We start from the raw sequence: 25,918 nt of genomic DNA, 5'->3' as shown, positions 1-25,918 counted from the left end.
TGGGAGGCCCAGAGAAAGGTATAATCATTGATATGATTTGTTTGCTTTTCTTTCTCTCTCCTTCCCTAGGTATAATACATCAGAGGTCTAGTGTCTGCATACATAAGATGTGCACAAAAAATTTCGGCGGCATACTACAAATAAATAAAAATAAAATGCTCATATTGATAAGGGGCATAAGAAATACATTAGCTGCAAAAAGAAAAGGAGTACTAGTGGCACCTTAGAGACTAACCAATTTATTTGAGCGAACTGTAACTCACGAAAGCTTACGCTCAAATAAATTGGTTAGTCTCTAAGGTGCCACTAGTACTCCTTTTCTTTTTGCGAATACAGACTAACACTGCTGCTACTCTGAAACCTGTCATTAGCTGCAAAATTACTCTGTAATAAAGTTGAACAAAATGATCACTAATTGACCACGTTTATCAAATAGCGAGTCTATTTTTAAAATCCACATAAAAACAATAGTTGTGACATTAAAAAAAACTTTCAGCGATATTAGTGAAATTCTGCTTATTTAATAGCTACTTTTTAAAGCTTTTACTTTTTAAGCCCCACAATTATCTAAGTAAATAAGTCACCTCATGTGAAGTTTATCACTCAAGACTCTAATCCTAGAGCAATATCATGCCCCAAGGAAGGGGAGATTTCACGTGCATGTTTTGCCTTAAAAAAAAAAAAATCAGTTTTTATAATTTAACCACCACTACTGCATTCTTCAGTTTACACTCCCAATTGATTTCATGTCTGATAATGATGATATATTTTGCCTAATTTAAAGAGCAATCGAACATTCGAAGACTAGAAACTACAGTAAAATCCCACTCAAGTCTCTTCTCCCATCTGTACCAAGCATGCAACTTCCATTCATGTTAATAATGATTTAGCATGCATATGGAGAGGAGAATAGTCCCTTGTTCAAAGTGGAACTTTTTTGAGATATATGACAGATTTTCATGCTTAAATAAGGTGACTAATGGGACAAAAGAAGCTTAGGCAGGAGCAGGCAACTACTAGTCTGTCATTTTAATAAATTATACTTAACTTGTAAACTTTTAAACCCATTAAATATAGCATTATAGAAGGTCCTTGGGGCAATGCAAAGATTAAATATCCCACTTCCAAACTTAAAGCCTCCCATTATACTGGAATCTTTTGTTTAAAAAATATACATATAAAACACCAGCAGTTTGATACAGAGCAGGGATGCATAAAAGAGGATGGGGAATGGCAGCAGAGGAAAAATATATAAAACCCCCTCAAATCTAATCTCCATATACAGTTTTGTGCCAAGCTGCCATTTTTAGATGTATTTAACTTTTGTACTGTAAGCAGACTTGTCAACAAAAGTGCAGTTAGTATGTCTAAATTCAAACTGGTCGACAGTTTCCTAACAAAATTTACACAAGAAAAATAATAATCTTAATCAGCCTACCAAATCTTCAGAACAAAATAAAACTTCCGAATCATCTCTTATTTTCAATTCTCCTAACTTCTAACGTTTCAAGCTATGCAAAGTTGTGAGAACATACATTGAGCTGGGTTCTTTATGAAAGAAAAAGTAATGCCACTACTAATTCTTTTTGTTCATGTTGATTTCAGGTATTAGGAACTATGGGACAATTGCCCAAGCAACATGTTTTCACAAGTCATGTGACCCTTATTAGCTACAGTTACAATTAATAGACCCCTCGTGGCAAATATTTTCACTATACTAGCAAATGCCACTATTTTGAATCTTTGTGGATGACTGGTGACAAGGTTTCAAATATTCTTTTCTTTCTGTCTATATTTAGGCAACAAAACATTTTGTAAAACACACCAACACAAGCTGTTGAACCACATTACACTTTCTAAGCATACAGTCCACTTTGCTTATTTTAATGTGAACTGAAGTCTATCAATTGCATTGGAGTAAACAAACAAACACATGACTCATTTACTGTAGTTTGGGAGCTTCACTGTAGATCTATAAGCCTTCTGAATGATTTCATCTTCTGGTGGTAGAGGCAGAGGACATGAGCCTATGCACTTATACAGAGGGCCATGTCATCTCTTCCCTCCTGGTGTGTGGCTTAAGGTAGAACACAGGTAAGTGGATACTTTGGTTGATGTGAAAGTGGATCACTACCTTGGGGATAAACTTTAGGTACAGTCTCTTTAATACCTTATCCATGTAGAAATCATATTTGGTAATCAATGAATGACAGTTTGAAACTGGGGGCTAAATTAGCTACAACTAATTAGGAGAAAGATCTTGGAGTCATTGTGGATAGTTCTCCAAAGACATCCATGCAGTGTGCAGCGGCAGTCAAAAAAGCAAATGGGATGTTAGGAATCATAAAAAAAAAGGATAGAGAATAAGACGGAGAATATCTTATTGCCCTTATATTAATCCATGGTACACCCACATCTTGCATACTGCATACAGATGTGGTCCCTTCATCTCAAAACAAATATACTGGCATTAGAAAAGGTTCAGAAAAGGGCAACTAAAATGATTAGGGGTTTGGAGCGGGTCCCATATGAGGAAAGATTAAAGAGGCTAGGACTTTTCAGCTGGAAAAGAGGAGACCGGATATGATAGAAGTATATAAAATCGTGAGTGGTGTGGAGAAAGTGAATAAGGAAAAGTTATTTACATGTTTCCATAATATAAGAACTGGGGGCCACCAAATGAAATTAATGGGTAGCAGGTTTAAAACAAATAAAAGGAAGCTCTTCTTCACTCAGCGCACAGTCAACCTGTGGAACTCCTTGCCTGAGGAAGTTGTGAAGGCTAGGACTATAACAAGGTTTAAAAGAAAACTGGATAAATTCATGGAGGTTAAGTCCATTAATGGCTGTTAGCCAGGATGGGTAAGGAATGGTGTCCCTGGCTTCTGTTTGTCAGGGGATGGAGATGGATGGCAGAAGACAGATCACTTGATCATTGCCTGTTAGGTTCGCTCCCTCCGGGGCACCTGGCATTGGCCACTGTCGATAGATAGGATACTGGGCTGGATGGATCTGACCCAGTATGGCCGTTCTTATGTTCTTATCACTTATGAAATTGGGAGATCAATGAGTCTGACATCTTCCTCCAGAGGTCTATTCTGTTAGCCTCCTCATGAGGTGTAGACATGGCTTGTCTCTGCCTACTGTGCTCAATCACCACCAGTGAGTAGGGAGTAGGTAAGAATAGAGTATTCTGACCTTTTCACTTCATTTCGGCCCGTTATAATGCTGGTGGAACTGTGATGGTCATCTGCCAAAGTGACAAGTTTGACAATAGCTTCATTTATAGTGAGCACCATTTTACTTTGTCTGGAGCTGTGCAGGATGTCCAGCTGTCTGTGAGGGGTTTTCTGGATCTTAGGTTCATCTGGATATGACAGGAAGCTGGAATCCCAGCCTTGTCCAAAGAGAAGGACAAGGTCACCAGCATTTTAGCTGGTCTTCTCCTCTTGGCTGCTCTTGTGGAGACTCTTGGGGAGGCTGTGGTAGCTGTTCCTCCTCCTTGGGAAACTTACACCTCTGAGGTTCCCCTGCTCAATGGTCAAGTACTTTGTGTGGGACTTCCCCCTTGGTGTGGGGACCCAGGGTGATGGGTTCCAGTACATATAAAAGAGGATACTAGGACACCCTGGCCACTTCCATCTCCAGAGTGGGGATTGAGCCCAGACAGGGATTTGGGAGTCCCCATATCCTCCTCCTGACTCCAATGAGTTTGAGCCCAACTCTAACAGGGGAACTCTCAGTACCGGACTCTACTCATTGACCATACTGGCGACAGTCTAGCTCTACCTTGGCTTGAAGATGGGAACACTGAGAGTTACCGAAGGGAGATGTCCTGGTACCAGGACTGGGAATCTAGAGAATATCAATTATTCTGGTTCAAGAAGCATGATTAGGTTGCCCAGTGCTGAGAAGTGGCCTGGAGAGAATGGAGTAATTTTCCTTTCTGTAACTTGGGCCATCGGTGCTGTGCTGATGCAGATACAGTTGTTGGTGGTGTCAAAGTACCACCCAGTACTAAAAAGTGATGAAGTCCCATTCCAGGCACTTCTGGAACCAGACAGTCTTGTTCCAGAGCAGGTGGTATCTTCTGGCTTGGTACAAGATGGAGACTTTTGCCTCTTCTTAGGGGAATTGGATGAGGAACTTTACCTCATGTCTTTATGGGGAGCGCTTGTCTCTCCCTTCCATGTTTGCTTTGGCTTACCTAAGTCTCTGATGCCAATGGGGGGGTAGGCAAGGAGGTAGGAGAGAAGGACTGCTGAATCAGTCAGAGTAGCACTATAAGGGATGCTCCTATTTTCTTCAGTCTGACATATTTTGAGAGGGGGAGGGTCTCCCTGGTCAGAAGCTGTCCCTGCGCTTGAGGACCTCTCCATGAGGAATCTTTAAACTCCAAATTCCTTTGACTGCTTTGTCCTTCTCAGGAATGACCTGCAGATGGATGGGGCATGGATTTCCACCAGGCAGTACAAACAGGTATTGTGATCATCTCTTACTAGGAAAGGTTTCAGGAAGCTGATCATTCTCGAAGCCAGGAATTCTTGGCATGTTCTCCCTGGCTACCAATAGAAGAACTAGGGATGGGTTGGTACTGGAATCGTTGCCTACCCAAGCAGGGAGGTCCCAAAATTTAGGGAACCATGCCCCAACAATCTTCCTAACTAACTAGACTAAAACAACTTAGACTAACTTTTTTAAAGAACTATTTACAAGAAACCTAAAGCTCCATCTTAGACCATGAGCAGTAAGAAGGAACTGAGTAAAGTTCACCAGCCCCCTTTACACTGTCAGTGCAGAGGAAGAAAAGAGATCATGTGTGGACCAAATGGACACCACTAGGTAAAAGTTATCTGATCCTGGTGCTTGGGACACAGGCATAACCTGAAGCACACTACACACAGGAAGAAGCACTCAAAGAAGAAATATAAAATCACTGCAGTTAAAATTTGCAGATGACACAAAAGTTGGTGGAGTGGTAATTAATGATGGGGACAAGTCAATTATATAGACTGATTTGGATCACATTGTAAGATGGATTCTTTTGAACAACATCCATTTTAATACAGCCAGATGCAAGGTCATATATCTAGAAACAATGTATACAAGTCATGCAAGCTGGGAGACCATATCCTGGAATGCAGTTACACTGAAAAGGACTTAGGGGTCATTGAAGATAACCAACTGAACAAGAGCTCCCAGTGCAATGTTGTAGCAAAGAGGGTAAACACCACACCTGTACACATAAGCAGGGAAATGTCAGATAGAAGCAGGGAGGCAGCATCACCTCTTTCATTAGATATTAACGGAATAATGTGTCCAGGTTAGGAGTCCAAAGTTCAAAAAGGATACTGAAAAATTGGAAATGGTTCAAAAGGTTTCCAATATCTGGAAAACATGCCTTATAGTGAGATACTTAAGAAACTCAATCTATATAGTTTAACCAAGAGAAGGCTAAGAGGTGATTTGATCACAGTCTACACGTACTTATATAGTGAAGAGATTTCTGATAGTACACAATTTTTTCATTAGCGGAAAAAGGCATAACACAATACAGTGGTTGAAAGCTGAAGCCAGACAGACTAAAAATAAGGAACAATTTTGAACACTGAATGTAATTAACCACTGAAGCAACTTATTCAGCGATGCAGTGAATTCTCCACCACAGTCATATAATCACATCTCAATGTCTTTCTAAAAGATATGCTATAGCTCATACAAAATTTATCAGCTTGATGCAGAAATTACTGACAGAGGTTCTGTGTGGAGCTCTGCAAATAATGGATTGTTTGCTTTGCTATCGGTTTCAAAAGATTGGAAACAGAATTTGGTTTGGGTCAAACTGAAACCAAAATTTTTCAGAATTTTCAGCAAATTGAAAAAGTCAAAAATTTCATTTGGGGTCAAATCAAATGTTTCTTTTTGACATTTCCAAAATCTGAAACAACCTGCCGAAACTACAAAAACTTCACAACTGTATCATTAAACCAAAATCTGCATTTTTCAGTTAAAAAAAAAAGAGTTCCATCCAAAAAATTTCACCCAGCTCTAGTTCTGTTTTATGCAAGAAGTCAGACTAGATGATCATAATGGTCCCTTGTGGCCTTAAAATCTATGAATCTATACATCTGATGTAGGTAGGTTAATATGTGATGGGTCAGTAGGACTAGGAGAATATTCTAAGCAGATATGTTTAGCTGGTATAGCCTACTCCCTCCATTCGAGAGAAAACGTGAATTCCTCATGAGTTCTAATCCTAGCCTTGGTGCATACTCTCCTAGGTAGATTTTGCTAAGTAATTGGACCCCACTGCTTTAGTTTCTCGATAATGTGGAAACAGTAATACATACCTACCTACAGCATGCTGTAAGTGTTGTGAGGATTAATGTTTCGAAAGAATGGTTTTGTATCAATTATCTATATAAAAAGTTGCCATTTACTTTACATGAATTAAATGCCTATTATTATTATTCCACTTAACTAGAAGTTCTATCCTATATAACTTAAGGTGAAATCTTTTTAGATATTGAAGGCAAATACAAATAATTTTCTAATCAAAGTCAGTTGCAAAGGAAAACTCCATTTTTTTAAAAGTATGTCTGCTGTACAGTAAGCTAAACAAAGGGCAGGTTGGTATATGGATCATTGGCTCTCTGCATCTACAAATTAAGTTTCTGCTTATGTCACAAAAACAAAACTAAGCAGACAATATTAGTAGGTAAAAGTACTTTTTTATTTAACAGTTTTTCTCTCTGTGTGTATACAGAAGCTCTTCTAATGCACATTCAGACACATCACAGTACATTGCATTGCACTACAGCCAGCTGTAGATTGGACCAGCAGCTAAACATGGTACATCATTTGTATGGTACTTGAGAGGTACTCAGATACCTCAATGTTGGGGCCACATAAAATCCCAGGTGTACAGATAGTAACTGTGGATCCCCTGGGCCTTCCCCTGTCCTGCCTTCAATTCCACCCTCCATGCAAGCTTATGCTGGGCAAGGATGGAGACATGATGATAATGCTCCCTAAACAACCACTGTATCTGGGTTCTCTCAGTGTAGCCAAAGTTCAAGACTTAAATAACATGGTTATTTGGACCTTGTTGCATGGATGTGAGTTTTCTTCAAAGAGAAAAATATTTCTATATATGAAAATCTTTAAAGTGATGTGTTAATCAATTAAGTGTACATCAGATTATTTTAACAAGAGAGACCTTAAAGCAATTTCTCTCTTAATTCCTAACTTCTCCTTATAATAAAGCCCCATTCTCATCTACTTTTTTTAATCCCCTTTTCAACACACTTGTTCTCTCTCTTCTTTCCTTCTATGGCACTTTACATTAAACATGTAATTGTTTCATCAGAATAAGCCTACCACTAGAAAAATAGAACCAGATAAAAACCATGCACTCAAGGAGGACTGTTCTAAATTAAAGGAAAGTAATCCATTTGACAACACATCTATTGTAAACACTACAGCCTATTTTTCCCATGTAGAAGATAAAAGTGTGGTAGAAAAGTTTGGTATATAGTTTCATACAGAAACCTTTGTCATGAAGAAAAGCTAGATTGACTGATTGTTGAGTCAAAGAATCTAAGAAACCATGAAAAGTGAGGCATACATATTTCTGTGAAACATATAAAGCCATTAAAAAGTCTCTCTAGAAATCTGATACTCAGTATTTATTTTTAAGTCCTTTTGTGTTTCAAAACACATAGAGTTCATTGACCTGCGAAGAGCATTGTGTCCCCATTTCAAAACTCTGTGTCCTGCTGCTCCATTTTCATGCTATAGAAAGGAAAGGGCCAACTTTTAAAAGGCCTGCTACAGAAACAGTTAAATAAGCTATAATACTTGGTTTCTACTTGTAGAATATAGAGTAAACAGTTGGTATTCCTCTGTCTAAATATTATTTCTCTCAGTAAAGCAGGTCTACTGTCCAAGGCTGTTTGCAAGTTATGACAAGGGAGCCTGTTCTGCATTTGTAAAACAGAATGAAACTCTTTGAACTAACAAAACACACAAGTGTAGCCACACATGGGGTTAACAATACCATAAACTTTGACGATGTGCAGAGGGAGTCTGGATTAGCAAAACATTCCCACAGTCAGCAAGCCATGCTGGTATGATCTATTAAAGCTAAAGCAGCCCTGAGATGAGAGGTAGTATGGTCCAGTGACTAGTACTAGTAGAATGGAACTCAGGAGGTCTAGGCTCTAATTCTTGGCTCAGACACTGACCTGTTGTATGACCTCATTCAAGTCACTTTGCCGCTTTATGCCTCAGTTTCCCCAAAGGGATAATGATATTTACCCCTCTGCATAAAACACTTTGTAATTCACAGGTAAAAAGTGGTATGAACTAAGCAAATTATTATTAAAAAGAAAATCAGAAAAATCAAGACTTAAACAGGATTATCTGATAGAAGCATTTTACAATCTAGAAATACAACAGAAGACACTTCACCCACCAATGAAATGCAGCCAGCTCTGGGTCAAACACAGCTACTGCAGGTAATACACTACAAGAGCCTGTTTGTCCCTGCCTCCTCCTGAAGCTGCTGCTGGCGCTGCCAGAAACATGAAGGAGTCCAGGGCCTGGGGGTGAAGCCCATATTAAGGGGAGCAGTTGGTCAAGTGAAAGTTTTAGGTTTCAAAATGACTTGGGCTGTGTGGCATGGGCAGACTGATCTCCAGAAGTTCTCCCCAGTTCCTGCCTGAAACACTAATACCGCTTGTTGCCTTCAAGGATATGGTGGGGAAGAGAGATCTGTCAGAAGCCACTGGGGCTGTCCAATATGTTCTTTTTAAAGCTATCACATAGTTGCTAATTAACTCTTGAAGCATTTGCAACAAGCTTTGTTCTTCAGCCCTGCTCCCTAGTTCTGTTCATCAGCCCTGCTACCAGCTGCTGTGCTTTCCTACTTATCTATGCCTGGCAACTCTCCATGCCCCCTCCCCATTCATTCTTCCCCATTAGTCGCCCATATCATCTAGTCCCAGGCCCTGCCAACACACTCACAGTTGTTAAACCCTAGGTTTGCGTCTCAGTCTGACAGGCTTCCTTAGATCTGTCAGACTGGGGATGCCTTCTGATGAGTTTTTGGAAGCTTCTTAGATGTAGTCTTATTAGTATTACCATAGTAATAGGAACCCCCAATCAAGGATCATTGTGTTCGGCAGCATACAAACATTTAACAATGAAAACAGTCTCTGACCCACAGAACTAACCTAAATGACCCACAAAACTGGGTGGGGCTAGGTTTGGAGGATGAGTTTAGTATGGAGAAGTTTGGAGTGTAGTTTAGTATGTAAGTTTGTAAGTTTAGTATGGAGAAGTTTGGAGTGTAGTATGTAGCAAAGTTACAAGGGCCAGGTCTCTGACAGCTTAGGCTTCAATTTGTCCCACTTTCCCAGCTCTCTCCATAACCTCTTTTTACTAATGCAGTAGATTCTGCTTATTAGCAACCTCTCCGAGGTTAGTTCCGAGCAAAAAGGTGCTATTTTCCAGATATTGCCAATAAGCAGAAGGCTCTGTTTTCAGGGGGATGCACAGAAATAGGAGCATGGAACTACAATACACTGCAAAGTGAAATTGTTAACTTTCAGTTCAATACAGTGCTCTAAAAAAACCCCAACCAAACATGACACACAAATAGATACACTGTATAATAGTATACCATAGGGCTTAGAGCAAATTTAGGAAGTCTCACCTTGTTGTGTCTCACAAAGAGTACAGTGGCACACAATTCTATAAAATAAAAGCTTTTTAAAAGCACCAAAGAAAAAAAAGTTTTTCTAAAAACATTTGTCCAACACTCACTTTTTACAGTTTTCCACCTCCCCCTGTAAATCTTTTTCAATTTTGCAAGCAGCTTCATAACTGTTCTCAAAGCCACAATTCTGGGATATCCTGTGGATAATGTCCACAAGCAAAGGCTCTTTGAGTTTCTTTTCCCAATGCACTATCCTCTTGTTGGTCAAGAGTAGCCTGTGGGTGCTTAACAGCCACTACTGTTTCCAAAAGTTCTGTATCAGTGAGCACACCTTCCACCTGCAAATGACTGTCGAACTCAACAATGACCTCAAATTCCTCTGCTCTTAGGTTTTCAGGAACTGAAACATCAGCCAACACACTGGTGTCCACCAAGCAGCATTTTTTGCTGTTGATGCAAACCCTCCCTTTCAGAAGGAGTTTCCAAAAGTCTTCTGGAGATCAGTGGCCCATGACTCCCTAGCAAGATCAAGGGCAGCAGAGTTGTTGTTTAACAACATCCATTGTTCTTAGGTGTGGGTCAGCATGAAGAGAGGTTTAAGACAAGCACAGTAGTGAACTTTGAAGTTTTTGGTGACACCTGTGTCCATCAACTGTGTGACTGAGGTTATGTTAGGAAGCAAGAATTTTAACAATGTGTGATAGCTCTAGATTAGCTGAATGAGCTGGGCAATTGTCAATCAGCAGGCACACATTGTAGTCTGATAGGACAGCTCTCTGTTCCTGATCTGTAGCCACTCTTAAACAACAAACTAGTTTTCTAGGCATTTGCTGAGCTTCTGTAGATCATGGGCAGCTCTGAGTGGTCCGTCAGGAAATGTGGGCACTTGCTCTTTCTGATCACCATAAGAGTCTGTTTCTCTGTCTCATCCATGTTTGCACAACACAGCAGTGTGATACGGTCCATGTCTTTTTTCCCTCCTGCAAATCTTCCTTCCAGCATGCCAAGGCTTCTGTTAGGATAGCCCTAGTAGAAGAAAGCGGTCTCATCAGCACTAAGGATGTCAAATGGCTGGAACTCCTCTAGAATGTTGGTAAGGTGTCCACCCTCCATTTAGCAGTTGTCAGAAAGTCAGCATCCTGTTTCTTGCCTTGCTGCTTTGATGAGCGATGTGCCAGGCTTTCCATAAACCGAGACAGCCATCTGAAGGGATGAACTCCTTCCCCTACTCTGCCTCCAGCTGACTCACTTTCTGTTTCAGCATTGGCCCAGAGAGTTGAGTACCTTGGCCAAGCTTATGCTGGAACCAGAGCCACAGAGCTTCACCAGCCTCTGCCTGCTTTCCACTACATTGACACTTGTACTCCTAAGGTCAAGCATCAATGCAATGGAACAACATTGTGGGGTGTTCCCGTGCCCCCATAAAATTAAATGAAATAACGGACTTTGAGATACCAAACTTCTTGGCTACTTGCACTTGCTTAGCACCAAGCTCAAGTAGGGCATCCAGAATCCAAACTTTATTGGCAACAGATATGTCATTTCAAAATCATGGAACACAGAAGAGGTGCTCAATTGTGCATGGCCAGAGCCAGGAAATTGATTATGTAGGATCTCTCCCTCCAAAAAAAGTTACTAAAAAGCAGCATGCCTTTTGCCAATATCCAAATTCCATTAATATCAATATTAATGGGATGGGATTGTTTGCCATTAACAGCAATTCTGATAACAGGCAACATCTAAGCTGCCTTTGGATTCTGACCTATTGGGATAATTCCAAGGAGACTTTTACAAGCCAACAGATATAACATCACTGCAATGATCCTGAGCTATGAACACTGAAAATTACTTGTATGTATATGATTCCTTAACCATTCAATAACTCTCTTCTTTTCTTAATAAAATTTTAGTTAGTTTACTAAGGATTGGCTGAGAGCATGATATTTGGGTAAGATCTGAAATACAGACTGACCTGAGGGTAGGGTAGGGTAGAGTAGGGTAAGTGTCTGATCCTTTGGGATTGGTAGAACTTTAAGAATGGTGAACTGGGTTTTCAGTGACCTATCACTATATTAGATCTGTTTGCTAGATGGGAGCCAAAGGCTGGAATGCCTAAAGGGGGCTATGTTTGGCTTCTTGTTTACCAGTATGGTGCTACAGAAACTCCTTTGTTACTGGCTTGGTGAATCTAATTATAGAATAAACCACCAGTCTGGGGGATTTTCTGCCCTATTTCTTGCAGTCTGTCCTGAGTGTGGCATTCTCAGTCTGGCCCATCCAGGTACTCGGTCACAGAGGTTATTCCGAATAAGGGGATGTGATGGAGCAGAGAAACCTCACATCAGCACAAAAGGGGTTAAAGAGAGCCTATGGGCCACGCTAGCTCCACTCCACTAGACCTGCAGCCAATGCCAGTCCTGCAGGGGGAAGAAAAGCAGAGAACCTAGATCAGTTCACGCCTGATAGGTTGGGCTGGGCAGTTTGCTGTGCGGGGGGATTTCTGACCCAAATGAAATCACCCTGGAAAATGAAGAAAAAGTCTACTAGAGAAGGAGAATGAATACAAAGTAGGGGAAAAACAGAAAGAAAGAAAGAAAGAAAGAAAGAAAGAAAGAAAGAAAGAAAGAAAGAAAGAAAGAAAGAAAGAAAGAAAGAAAGAAAGAAAGAAAGAAAGAAGCAGAAGATCATGATGACAACATCAGCAAAAAAAGCAAAACTGAGGAAGGAAATAATAAACCAATATGTTATAATTGTAAGATTCCTAGCCAAAGAAATAAGATTAGGTGACATTAATCCTGTGAAAGTAGTTGACTGGATTTTTTTTTAAAAACATAGGGGATATAATAAGAGCCAGAAGACTGTGAGATGGGGATCTTTTCGTTCAATGTGAAGACAAAGAGCAAGCTGATAAACTGCTAAAACCTAAGACACTAAGGAAAGTTAAAATAAATAGGCAGCTACCAAAGTATTTGACTGAAATGAAGGGGGTAATACGTGGAGTGCTCTTAAAACTGACCAATGATGAGATAACCAAAAGCATAGGACCGGTTTCAGAGTAGCAGCCATGTTAGTCTGTATTTGCAAAAAGAAAAGGAGTACTTATGGCACCTTAGAGACTAACAAATTTATTTGAGCATAAGCTTTCGTGAGCTACAGCTCACTTCATCGGATGCATAGGAAAAGATAAAGTGTTAATAATCAAGTGACTAATTAGTAAACAAGGAGAAGAAAGCAAGCCATCAACAGCAGTGCTGATTACACTAAGGGAGGGACTCTACTTGAGAAAATAACACTAGAGTTTCAGATATCCAGAAAAAAAATCATATATCCTCCCATCACCAAGTTGTTATAACTGCTGACAGTATGGGCATGTAGCAACTGTTTGTAAAGGGAAAACGAGTTGGAGTAAATGTGGGGGAGAGCATTCCTATGAAAACTATTGACAAGGATCAAATATAGTAACTGTGGTGATAATCACAGTAAGGCATGCAGAGAGTGAATTACAGTAAGATAAGATAGAGAGATACAAAAGCCAAAAACTGTTAGCAACATATGCAGAAGTCATAAGGAGATTCTCAAAGCATCTAGTAGAAAAGGAAGAGAATCAGCACAGGCAAAGGGGAACTGCAGACACAGTCTCTTTCTATAAACAATATGATAAAAACTGTTGAAGGAATAGGTGATGATATACTAGTAGCAGTTAAAAAAATAAATGTTTATTATATTTATGATAGAAGTGAAATTGTACATCACAAACATGGGGAAAAAGAAAAAAATGAAAATTATAGCAAGGGCAGCGCAAAAATACTTGTATGTTAGTGATTTGTCAATGGACTGTATTCATGCAATTTTGAATGAAGTTCATGGTGAAATATGACTAGTATGGGATATCACAATCTTTTGCTGGATTGCACACAGCTTGACAGAGAATTTCAATGACAACGTAACAAAGGGTTTAATAGCAGCAGCTTCTGTGAAGTACCCCAAAACTATAAACTCACTTCTATGGTGGAATAAGAAGTGCAACGTGACAGTTAAAGAAAGGAACAAAGCCTATAAAAAGCTAAAAATACAATGAACAGCGAAGAGCTAATGAAGTATAAAAGTAGTAAGACAATAATACAAAAAATAATACAACATAATATAAAAAAATCAGAGAGTTGGAGGAAGTACTGCGGATGAATAACTAAAGATACCAAGACATCACAAATATACAGGCAAATTAGAAAAATGAATTGGATTGAGACTAAAGGTAACCACATCCCAAGTCTCATTAGGTCTGGCAAATAGTTAAAAGTTCTGATACCAAGGAAGCAGAAGTTTTTGCAAAAACTTTGAGAGGTGAGAAATGATGAAAATCAAAGCAAAATTTCCCACCAGATTTAAAAAACATTTATTGAAAGAGAGGATTTTTTATGTAACTGAGGTAACAATGAAGATACTATACTGAATGAATGGTTTTGTGGGGGAACTTTAAAAAGCTACTGATATCAGCAAGAATACATCCTCAGGTAAAGATAACATATGTAACATAACATTTAAATATCTGTCTGAAATCAGTTTGAGGGTTCTCTTGGAATTATATAACACTATGTGGGGGTAGGGGGGAAGGAATGATATCAGTAGGGTGAAAACATGCAGTAGTAATTCCAACACAAAAACCAGGAAAACTGTCCACAAAACTGGATGCCTGTAGACCAATTGCCCTTATGTTCTGAGTAAAATTATGGAGAGAATGGTGAAAAGTGTCAAATACTTACAGATGGGTCCAAAAAAAAGGGGGGTGGGGGGAGAACAGGAAGAGTACGGACGGCAGATGTACTAATTCCCAGTTTTGGCATACAATATAAAAGCATATCATGACAGTCAAACTAGTAGCAATAATCCTAGAATTAAATTGGATCTGAGTAACAGAGTTAGTACAGATGAGGATACATATAGCATTAGCTTGGATCTTAATGGCTATCGCTATTGGGATAACAGGGAATGAAATGTAGGACAAACCAGCTAAAAATTCTGTAAGAAATGGAAGAATTGACAGAGATATACAGTTGAGTAAACAGGAATTCAAAAGCCTACTACAGAAACATTTAAAAGAGGAATGGCAACAAATTTGGATTAATGAAAGAAGATGATGATTTTTTTGTACTGTGCCCTAGAGTTGAGGGCCGGGATAGGAGTAACAAAGTACTTTTGTTTAGAGTACTAACTTGCCATCGTGGCTTAAACAAAACTCTTTTTTCGAATAAATAGACACAAAGATGGATCATGTGCTCTCTGTAACATGGAACAAACAACTAATCACTTTTTATAGGTATGGAAGGGCTTTGAAAAAGAAAGGGAATAGCTTTCTGAGGAATTCAAAGTCTTCAGGTAACAAAAATTACATTATGTGATTTAGTAGAAACATCAGGGAAATGAGTTATTATTAAAAAGCATTGTTACATTACCTGAAAGACAAAGGGCAACTTGAAAGAATATAAACAGCTAAGTATTAAGGAATTATTGTTGGCGGTGGCTATATACTATTCAGTCAAGTCTGATTCACCATAAAAAAGAGAAGATAAAGAAAAACAAAATAAAGTTCAGGGCTGACTGGTGAAGAGGCAGGAGGTCTCTGTACTTGAGGGGAGCTTCACGACAAGCGTGACAGCCAGGACAGCTGCCTGGGGAGAAGGACTGCTTCCCTGACCAAGAGAGACCGTTGACGCGACTGGGGAGCACCCGGCAGTGAGTGAACTTCACTAGGTGACTTTAAGGACATTGTGGGGCTAGGCCTCTCCACCCTGGCCCACTCCAAGCTACAGACAGTTTGGATTATAGGGGCCATGCCTATAAGTGGACACCACTCCAAGCTAAAGACAGTTTGGATTATAGGGCCATGCCCCAAATTGAAGGGACAAAGGTAGGAAGGAGCCCAAGGCAGCAGGCTTAGACTCTGTACTGGGAGAATTCTGCTGATGTTGATTTCCACAGGGCCCTGGGCTGGGACCTAGTGGAGAGGGAGGGCCCTAGGGTTGCCAATTTTGGTTGGACATATTCCTGAAAGTTTCATCACATGACATAATCTTTCATTAAAGATTAATATTTAATTCTGGAAGACTCCAGGACAATCCTGAAGTGCTAACAACCCAAGCAGGGCCCAGGTCCACCTACCACACCCCCTTAAGATCTGAGGCCCAGATGCATGTGGAGGCCAGAAGATTCCTGGCCTAAAGTCAGGAATGGCACCTCTGCAACCCAGGCAGAGAAGCAAGGGGCTTGAAGTCAGGTACACTGATCACTCGGCCTCCTGGCACACTATCACAGGGGAATAGTGCTATGTTTAATTTTTAAATTAGGCTTCAACCTGCCACCTAGCACACGCTAAAGTATACCTTGTCTTACCTCCACTAGTTTTAGAAAATGTTAGTTAGACTGTGCTAGCTAACACCTTTAAAAACTCTTTCCTATTCTAGCCAAGACAGACCTCAAGTGTTATTCTCCATTTTAGAGGAAATGGAAGTACAGGGGGGTTAAGGTCTAGATTTTCAAAGGTATTTCAGTTACTAATAATGCAGATGGGTGCCTAGTGGGATTTTCAGAAATGCCCAACCAGCTAACTCCCACTGGAATCAATTTGCTATCCATAAAAGTGTCCAATCCTTTTTTTAATCTTGCTAAATTCTTTGCCTCAGTGACTTCCCATGGTGATGAGTTCCACAGTTTAACTACACATAGAATGAAAAAAATGTTTCCTTTTACTCTTTTTGAATTTAATTAAATGTGTCTCCTTGTTCTTGTATTATGAAACAGGGAGAACAGAGGCTCCCAACCAATCTGCTCTATACTATTCATTATTATATGTACTATTATCGTCCCTCCTCTTCTTTCTAAGGTAAACAATTATAAACTTTTCTCTTGTCTCCTCATGGGAATTTTTCCAAACCCCCAATCATCTGTGTCACCATTCTCTGAACCCCCTCTTAATTCTGCAATATCTCTTTAGAGATGGGGTGAACAGTACTGCATCAGTAATGTAAATGAGGCAACACCACTGACTTTTCTGTATTATTCGCCATTCTATTCCTTATGTAATCTAACATCTTGCTTGCTTTTTTTGGCTGCAGATGCACATTGAACAGAAGTCTTTATTGAGCTGTCCACAGTGACACCCCAGGTCCCTCTCCTGAGTTTATACAGTAAATTTAGCACCTTGCACTGTGTATGAATAGTTTAATTTTTTTCCTCCAAAATACATTACTCTGTACTTATTGACATTGAACTTCACTTGCCAACATGCTGCCTACTCATCTAGCTTGGTTAGGTCACTCTGAAGTTCTCCACAGTCCTCTCTTGTCTTGGTTAACCTAACTAATTTCACATCACATCCACATTTTGCAACCTCGCTGTTCATCCTTTTCCAGATCATTAATATATTTATTAAACAACAACTAGCACAGTACAAGTACTAGTACAGAACCTTGAGGAACCCCTCAAAAATATCTTTTTCTATAATGAAAATTGACTATTTAATCCAACTCTTTATTTTGTCTCCTAGTCTATTTTTGGCCAATGACAGTATTTGCCTCTTATCTTGTGATTACTTAGTTTCTTTAGCAGCCTCTTGTGAGGGAACTTGTCAAAGGCCTTTTGAAAATCTAAATAATGTCAACTGGTTATTTAAACATTCAACAAATGCTAGCAGATTATAAAAACCATGCTGGTTAGACCCTATCATTCCAGGTATTAAATTTTCAATGATCATTTTAAACAATTTTCCAGATTCAGATTTAAAACTTACTGGTCTGTTATTCTCCAGATCACCCCTAGGTACAGCATGTATTACCCCCCAAGTCTCTGGAACAGTAGCTCTTTTGAATGAGAGATTGCATATTTTGGTAGCCTCTCAGCCACTTCAAACTGAAGCTCCCCCAGAACTCCTGGATGTATAACATCAGGACCAGGTGACAAATTGCTTTTTATATCATTAATTTATTCCAGCACCTGTCCTTCTAACAACTTGATCTCTAATAATAGCTCACTTTAATTACCAGAAAAGAGCAGGAGAGAAGGCTGTAATCACATTTCTTTCCATAGCTAAAGCTAAAGCCAAACTGTATCACCTCACAAGACAACTGAACTTCTCTAATTCTACAGTGCTGCCAAGAAGACATCAGGCTATTTTTTTAAGAGACTGTTTTTAGAAAATATTACCTTGTGATAAGTATGGCTGCATCTACTGATGACATGTCTTCTCCCCAACTTGTTGACATTTCTAAATGTATATCATTCTTCTTGCCAAACTCCTCATGTTGCCACTTACAGAAACTCTCCAGCATTTTTTCCCCATGATGCCCGATATACATATCTGCCTGAAAATTGAATTGCTTGTTTTATTATATGAACATGTAAATCACAATGTATATTTCTTTCATCTTTTAATTGTCAACATGTACAAGTTATGAGATCACAAATCAGAATTTCCTAACAATGCCTCACCCCACAGTTAGTCCCAGTTACTCATGTGAAACTATTATAATAGATTTAATTGTCTGCCATGCATTGTTAATCTATCGTTGTCTAGATATGAATATATTTCTGATTCCTTGTTTTTCACTTTAATGATTTTTTTCCTGTAGTATATATAAGATATGTGTACAAAGAAAAATGTTCTCAAATAATTTTACAAATATAAGCACGTGATTTGTCTCAGTTAATAAAGATATTCTATTTCATTTGTCATAAAATATACATGGCACAATTGTTTTAACTTCAAGAACAGAAGCCATCTTCATTTGACTTTAATTAAATCAATGCTGGTGAAAATTATGCCCTCAGATACATACATTGGAGCTTTTCACCCATATTCTTCTCCCCATATGTGCTGATCTTCCATTGATACCAGCTGGAGTTCATTGCATCTAGGGAGAGCACTGATACCAAGATCCAGTGTTTGGATTTGAGGGATCTTTTTTTCCTGAGAGGATTACTATATGTCTAAACAAGAAATGCTTCTTTAACTACTAGCCTAAGTATAATTTAATTTATTTAAATGTATAAGTTAAAAATCTCTCTTACATGGATAATAAGATTCCATTTTTTATTTTTGTGAACTCTAACTAAAATATGCAAAACTTTCAGATACTTTGTAAAATAACAAAAAGTCCACATACTACTGCTTTAAAATATGATAAGGGAACAATATGTAAGAGGACTGTTGCCCCTTACTAACATTCAGTGGGGGTGTTTTGGTTGGCTAGCTCCCAGTACTAAAAGAGGATGGGTCTATGGGAAATCAGGACCCTGAGACTGAGTCCCCAGGAACAATGGGGAGAGGCCAATGCTCCAGCTCAGCCTGAATGACAGGGCAGGCAGGCTAATCAGGGAGTCAGGAGGCCAGGGAGCTCCCGTCCTCTGTGTGAGCTGGAATTGCCTGGGTCAGACAGAGTGGGGCTGAGCTAAGGAGAAAGCAGGGGCCCAAGCTGAGCTGCAGGGCAGAGCTGTGCCAGATCCAGAGGGACCAGAAAAGCAACCCAGAGAGAGCGCAGACCCTGTCCTGGGAGCAGAGCTGCAGCCCCAAAGCCAGAGGCACAGCCCAGAGAGAGCAGACTTGGCCTGGGAGCAGAGCTGCAGCAACCAGAGCCAGAGGGGCCAGAAAAGCAGCCCACGAAGCAGGTCAGTGCTGGGAGCAGAGTCACAGAAGCAGCCTGCAGAGCAGACCTGTCCTGGCAGCAGAGCTGTAGCAACCAGAGCCAGAGGGCTCAAAGAAGCTGCCCAGGGAGCTGGAGGCAGTAGCAGTGCAGAGACAGAGCGGTGCAGCTGGGGCTGGAGCAGTCCGGAGCTGGGTGCGGTGAGCAGCTAGAGAGTGTGACGGGGACCCTCAGCAGCGGGCCCACCACAGGAAGACACCTCAGCCAAGAGGCTCTGCAGGCCAGGCTTGGATTGTAACCCCAGCAGGGTGGCAACAACACTTGGAAGAAGGGTCCTATCACTTAGAGCCTGAGAGCGTGTGGTCACCACCAGAGCAAGTGTCCAACCCACAGCATCCCTACAGCACAGCCAGGGCCTGAGAAGGCGGCCTGGGACATACAAGGAACAGACTGTGAACTGCCCTGATGTTCCAGAGACATTGTTTTGATGTTCCCTGCGACAGAGCGGGTTGATGTGTTTCCTTTAACCTTTCCCATGTTTCCTTATTCTTTTTAAAATTAATTGTTGATTAAGTAACTTGAATTTGCTTTAACTTGTATGTAATGGTCAGTGGGTCAGAGAAGTGCCCAGTGTGGAGAGAGTACCCCAGAGTGGGGACACCCTAGCCCCTGTCCTAGGTGACCACAGCAGGGTGGGGGTTGAGCCCCCCAGGAATCCTGGGCCCAGCCTTGTTGGGGTTATGAGGACTCTGCCAGACAGGAGAGTGGAAGGGGAGTCCTCAAGGGCAGGGAGGCCACTGGGTAAAGGAAGTGGGAGCGAGGACTCAGATCCTTTCGCTAGCCCACTTCACCGGGGTAGTGCAGAAGCCAGGAAAGTTCCCCACAATAGCGGGACTATTCCCCCGCTTACAAATAGGTCACTCCAAAGAATGACCCACTTTACAACAGCTGATTCATCTCTTCAACAAGGGAACAGGATTTAAAAGATGACTTCTAAAATTATGTCTGAAAGACATATCATGAAAGAGTGGTGCTACATTCTTGTTTTGTTTATGATATGACTGACCTATATCTCATTTTACAACTAACTGTAAGCTTTGAAACTAAAGGGATTTTGCTTTCAGAGTGTAATATCCACATGCACAGGAAAAAAAATAGCTGATAATGGACTGAAGTTTGTAAATACCAGCCAATTTCAACAAAGGATAAATTATGAACCTGGACTAAGAAAAAATCATTTACAATTTTTAGGTTACTTGAAAGCCATATATACCCTCAATTTTGAAATAAACTAGGTATGGGAATTGTCTATCACTGTGTGTATGTATAGCACCTAGTGCGATGAGCTCCCAATTTTGATTGGGGTCTCTCGCCACTACAAATAATTATTATAAATATAACCGAGAAAAATTATCAGGGTGTTATAAGTGATGAGTATTCTATGCCTTAATGAGGCAGCAAGCAACATGCCCCTACCCTTCTATTCATTCTACAAAGTCTTGTCACAGAATAAGACATATTCAGTACTTTCTTACTGGAGTCTCATGAAGTAGAACAAGCTTAGTCACTCGAAGAGTCACTTGAATTCCAAGGCTCTTGTGCTGGAAAAGGTTAAAAACCTTTAAGAAAAAAACAAAACAAAAAAATAAACATGAGTGCTCCCATTGGACACATTGGAATACATTACAGCCTTAAAAAAAATCAAATCTCAGAATTTAAGGATCTCTTAATTTTGTAGAACTTTGACTTGACATTTGAATTTCCTACACATTAAATATAACACAATACTTAGATATTACCATTTTTGAAGTGTGGGGAGGAGGAGACAGATAGGGCTTATCCAGTGTTTGATCCAAGAATCATAAAAGAGCTCTATCTTTTTCCAGATGACCTTGACAGAGCTTTAAAAACTATTGCCCATTTCTTCAAACACTTCCACATGTACATAACGTTATGCCATGAGTCCCACTGAGTTAAATGCAGGACCGAGGCTAAAAGTGAGCAGCAGATGGCAAGAAGCAATAACTCACAGGGCCAAACAGAGTAGTCGTGATCAAGTTTTCACCCACTCTCCATTTCATGATCCTTTATTCTGTGATTTTTTTTTCTTTACATACTGCGGTTACTAATTTTCACTGCCTTCTGGATCAAATAAGTGTGTTGCATTCACATTCATTGCTGGAAGGAAACATAACTTTGTCCGAGACCGTAAGATTGCTTCTCCTCCAGCCACCAAGAAGATCAAAAGATCCTTCTAAATGAGAAGAGTACTTCTTCATAATGAGTTCAGATCAGACTCTTGTCCTAAGCATTCAACCTGAATATAGTTCAAATAACAATATGGGTTTCTAATCAAACAATCATGCTGTTCAAATCCCACTTCTTTAGCTTATTATTATTATTGAAGGTACAAGATATGTCTGCAGAATCATAGCTTCTGTGCTGCTGAACATTCATGGTACATTCTGATAGTCTGTTTAATTTTATGGAATGCCCACTTACAGTTAATTATGCCTGTTGAACAATTGTAATAATTAATTCAATCAATCTCTGGGCATACATTTTTCTTTCTGACAAAATGCCTTGATAAGTTCTAAGAGTTTCCTACCATATTTAAGATGGTTAAAATAAATCGCCTGGCAGCATCTGCTCCATGATATGAAACCATAGCTGGATCTGCAACCACTACAGTTTCTATATTGTACTCCTGGGGTAATTTATAGGAGTATCTTTTTTTTCTTCCTCTTCCTCCTAGTTTTTGATTCCTGGATTTTCTTTTATCTGTAACATAAAAATATTGCTACATGAATTCATCATTTAAAATAGCAGTTTTATATTAGTATCACTGACTTGATATTTTTAGGATTTGCTAGAAAAAGAGTTATACTATGAAATGTCACTGCCAAGACATCTGGGAGTGGAGAGATAACTACAACTACAGGATTACAGTAGAACTTTGATTTTACAAACACAAGTCTTATGAACAACCAGTTATACAAACCATTTTTCCCAATGGGAGGGAGGGGGTGGAAAGCCCATAATGAAGGTGACGTTGATGAAATACAACTCCACATCCCTTCATATTCTGATGTCTTCAATGCACTAGAAATCACTTTGCAATGGTTTGTGGGACAAGAAGAAAGCAGTGCAGGGGTCCATACTGCAATTCATGCACTGTACTACTTTAACTCAGACATTGAATTTTATGAACTCCTCAGTACCGAGGTAGTTAGTAAAATAGGGGTTCTACTGCATATGCATTTATAATACAATGTAATAATTAATACATGCTAACATGTATTTGCTAGGGATACATATCCAGTCATGCTTAGTTTGAGGCTATGGACTGTATTCAAGCATGTTAGCCGCTAGTCCAGCATACTGCTCAAGCTGGAATTCTGTCCAGCTGCTGCATGAGTACACCAGAGCCAGGGAAACCCTCTTCACCTTCTTCCCTAGTTCTAGTGTACACATGTAAAACAAAACAGGATTTTGCCTTCAGTCTGGCTACTGGAAGAATACTAATTAAAGTCATGGGTTGACACAAAAATAGGGTCACTGATGTTACAAGAGTATCTTCCTGCCTTCGGAAAATACAGGAAAAATTTGAAGTCCACACACCTCTCCCCCTTCCTATGTCCCCTCCCCCAACACACAGAAAGAAAAATCTGGATTGAAACACATTCACACCCTTAGGAACAAGAGCATGTTGTACACATGGACCAATTCATTAGTAAATATCAGGGGACAAACTCTGTTTTGGAAGAAATGGTTTGAAGGGTCATATACTGGAGGATTTAATTGAAACACTTTCCTCAGTTTTACAAAAAGGACGAGAAAAACAGAACTTCAAAGTAAAAGTTGCTGTAATTATATACAGATTAAATAATGCACAAAAGATGACTTGAGTAAATGAGTTTCTAAGCACACAATAAACTCCAAATTGAAAACATATTAAACTCATAGATGAATAGAGACCACCAGTTCTTGTTTATCTAAAGCTGCTTCTTCAACAATACAACAAAATTCCCACTACAATTTAGGTTATTATAAAAAAAAAGGATTTGAATTTATTTCCTGGACCAGAAGGTAGCCAGGTATTTATACAGTAATTAGCAACACTAATTTTAAAGTTTAATGAAATAACAAAATAAAATGCAGCGCTATCCATGATTCATATTGGACTATGTTGCATTTCACAAAAGTTGTGGTCCCAATTTTGCTCCCATTTAAGTAAAGTAAAATAACTCTCAGAGCTCCATGGTGTGGGTTTGGATCCTATGTTTGAAACACAATTTATGCTGGAGATAGCAATTATAGATACATGTTCTGAGACGCTTCAGGCATTAGGAGATTTGAGCAAAATGTTTTTCAATTGATCTGTCTCATCCCTACATTGTAAATTCCTGTACACCATCTTATGAATTTCAGCATGCTTTCCAAAACATAAGAGTAAGCTTTTCACAAAAGTACTAAAATAATCTCCTTAGGTTTAATGACTTCAAAAAATATTACTTACTAGTAGTGAAAGACAATACAATACTATCTGTAAAGATATGTTTATGAAAAATTGTGGTTTGGAGACACTCCTTCATAAGGGACAGTGTTAAGTGTGTGGAAATTTGGAGATGTGCCCTGGAGGAAGGGGCTGGGAAAACCACATGGCTGTGTGCAGCAGCTCACTACAGAAGCTCTCCAGTTTGTTTTATTACAGTTTTATTCCTTTCTCAATCACTGGTTTGTTGTTTAATGAACCCCAAGATCATTACATGGTGTCAGAAGTGCTGAATGAGAAGGAAACTGCAGTGATTTTGAAGTTAACTCCTCTGTTTGCAACTGAAAGCAGAGACAAAGGGAGGCACCAGAGAAGCATGTGAAGCACCAGGCATAGAGGCTTTTGCATGTATTTGGTGAGCACAATAGTAACTCGACTAGCTTAAGAAAGTGTGGGGGAGCCCAAAATGGATGTATTGCAATCTCGTTCCAGTCTGAAATTGTCAGGCAATGTTGCGGCAAACTGGAAAAAATTCAGACAGAGATTTGAATTGTATTTGGCAGCCATAAGGGCAGAGGAGAAAAATGATAAAGGGAAATCATAATTTTTTTTGCATGTTGCTGGGAAGGAAACTTTTGATATTTATAACAAATTTAAGTTCGAAGAAGGTAAATGCATGAAGTTAAATAAAATATTGACTACATCTGAGGAACACTGCATGCCAAAAAGGAATGAGACCTTTGAGCAGGACCTGATTAGGGCAGGGGCTTTACGGGCTGCATCCTAGGGTCCCAGCTCAAGGGGGGGACCCCACAAAAATAAATCACAGGCAGCGATCTCCAACTCCAGGCTGCTAAAAGTGCCGCAGCGCAGTGGGGGCTTAGGCAGGCTGCCTGCATGCCGTGGCCCCACGCCACTCCCAGAAGCAGCAAGCTGCTAGCACATCTCTGCAGCACCTGGCAGGAGGGTGGGGCGAGGTGGCTCCGCATGCTGCCCCCAACCCCAGCACCATCCCCACAGCCAATGGCAGCTATGAGGATGGAACTTGCGGGCACAGGCAGCACACAGAGACACTCTATCCCCCTTCCTCCAGGGGCCATAGAGACGTGCTAGCAGCCAGCCATTTCTGGGAGCAGCATGAGGCCACAGCATGCAGGCAGCCTGCCTGAACCCTGCTGTGCCACCAGCTGGGAGCCGCCTGTGGTAAGCGCCTCTTGGCCAGAGTCTGCACCTCACACCCCCCTCTTCCACGCCAACCCCCTGCCCCAGATCAGAATCCCCCTCCTGCATCCAAACTCCCTCCCAGACCCCGCACCCTCTCCTGCACCCCAATCCCCTGCCCCAGCCCCCTCCTGCACTAAACTTCCTCCCAGAAAAAATACTTATATACAGAGGCCTCACAAAATCTAATAGCCCCAGGCCCACAGGAGAGTTAATCTGGCCCTGTCTTTGAGAGATACAAAATTTTTACATGAGTGCAAAAAACTGATGATGCCATAGAGTAATATGTCACAGTATGAAGGAAACTCAGTAACCTATCTGTGACTTTGGTGACCTGGTAGAGTCTCTGGTTAGAGATAGAATCATTTGTGGCATTAAAGACAATGTGTATAGTGAGACACTGCTCCATGAAAAAGATTTAACTTTAGAAAAAGATCTCAAAATATGCAGGGCAGCAGAAACTGTGAAAGAACAAGCCAAAGAACTGAATTAAACAGAAGGAATTATCCATGTACTAAGTACTATAGAATATAGCCAGAATAGGTCAAATCAGAAAGTGGAACCACTCACTATGAAAATCACTGATCGGGGAAAAACTGGATACAGATGGTGAAGTGGAAGGTGTGGATCACAGCATGGCCCCAAACTATGTGTTGCCTTTGGGAAACTCTGTCATAAATGTGGGGGAAATAATCATTTTTCAAAATGCTGCAGATCCCAAATGCAGAAAAGTCAAGTGCATTCAGTTAAAGACAATCTGGTTGAGGAGTTTTTCATAGACGTACTAGGATCTACCAAGCCTGATGAGAGGAACTGGATACTTCCTATGACACTGAACGGAACAATTAT

At 40.1% G+C, this 25,918-nt stretch overlaps 1 protein-coding gene across 2 annotated transcripts in view; it reads right to left on the bottom strand.

Annotated features, from left to right (window-relative positions):
* Nucleotides 1–25,918, bottom strand: part of ADAMTS19 (ADAM metallopeptidase with thrombospondin type 1 motif 19) — a 281,932-nt gene that overhangs the window by 184,096 nt on the left and 71,918 nt on the right. For both annotated transcript variants that reach the window (XM_084629273.1, XM_084629274.1), the window contains 3 exons: nucleotides 21,962–22,134; nucleotides 20,889–20,972; nucleotides 17,918–18,075 (listed from right to left, as the gene is read on the bottom strand). In XM_084629273.1, coding sequence (XP_084485399.1) covers nucleotides 17,918–18,075; nucleotides 20,889–20,972; nucleotides 21,962–22,134 — 415 coding nt within the window. The remainder of the gene's footprint in view (nucleotides 1–17,917; nucleotides 18,076–20,888; nucleotides 20,973–21,961; nucleotides 22,135–25,918) is intronic.

The sequence above is a fragment of the Lepidochelys olivacea genome (genome assembly GCF_965140295.1).
Source record: "Lepidochelys olivacea isolate rLepOli2 genome assembly, chromosome: 5".
In the NCBI taxonomy this organism is placed as follows: Eukaryota; Metazoa; Chordata; order Testudines; family Cheloniidae; genus Lepidochelys; species Lepidochelys olivacea.
This window is presented reverse-complemented; position numbering and strand designations above follow the sequence as displayed.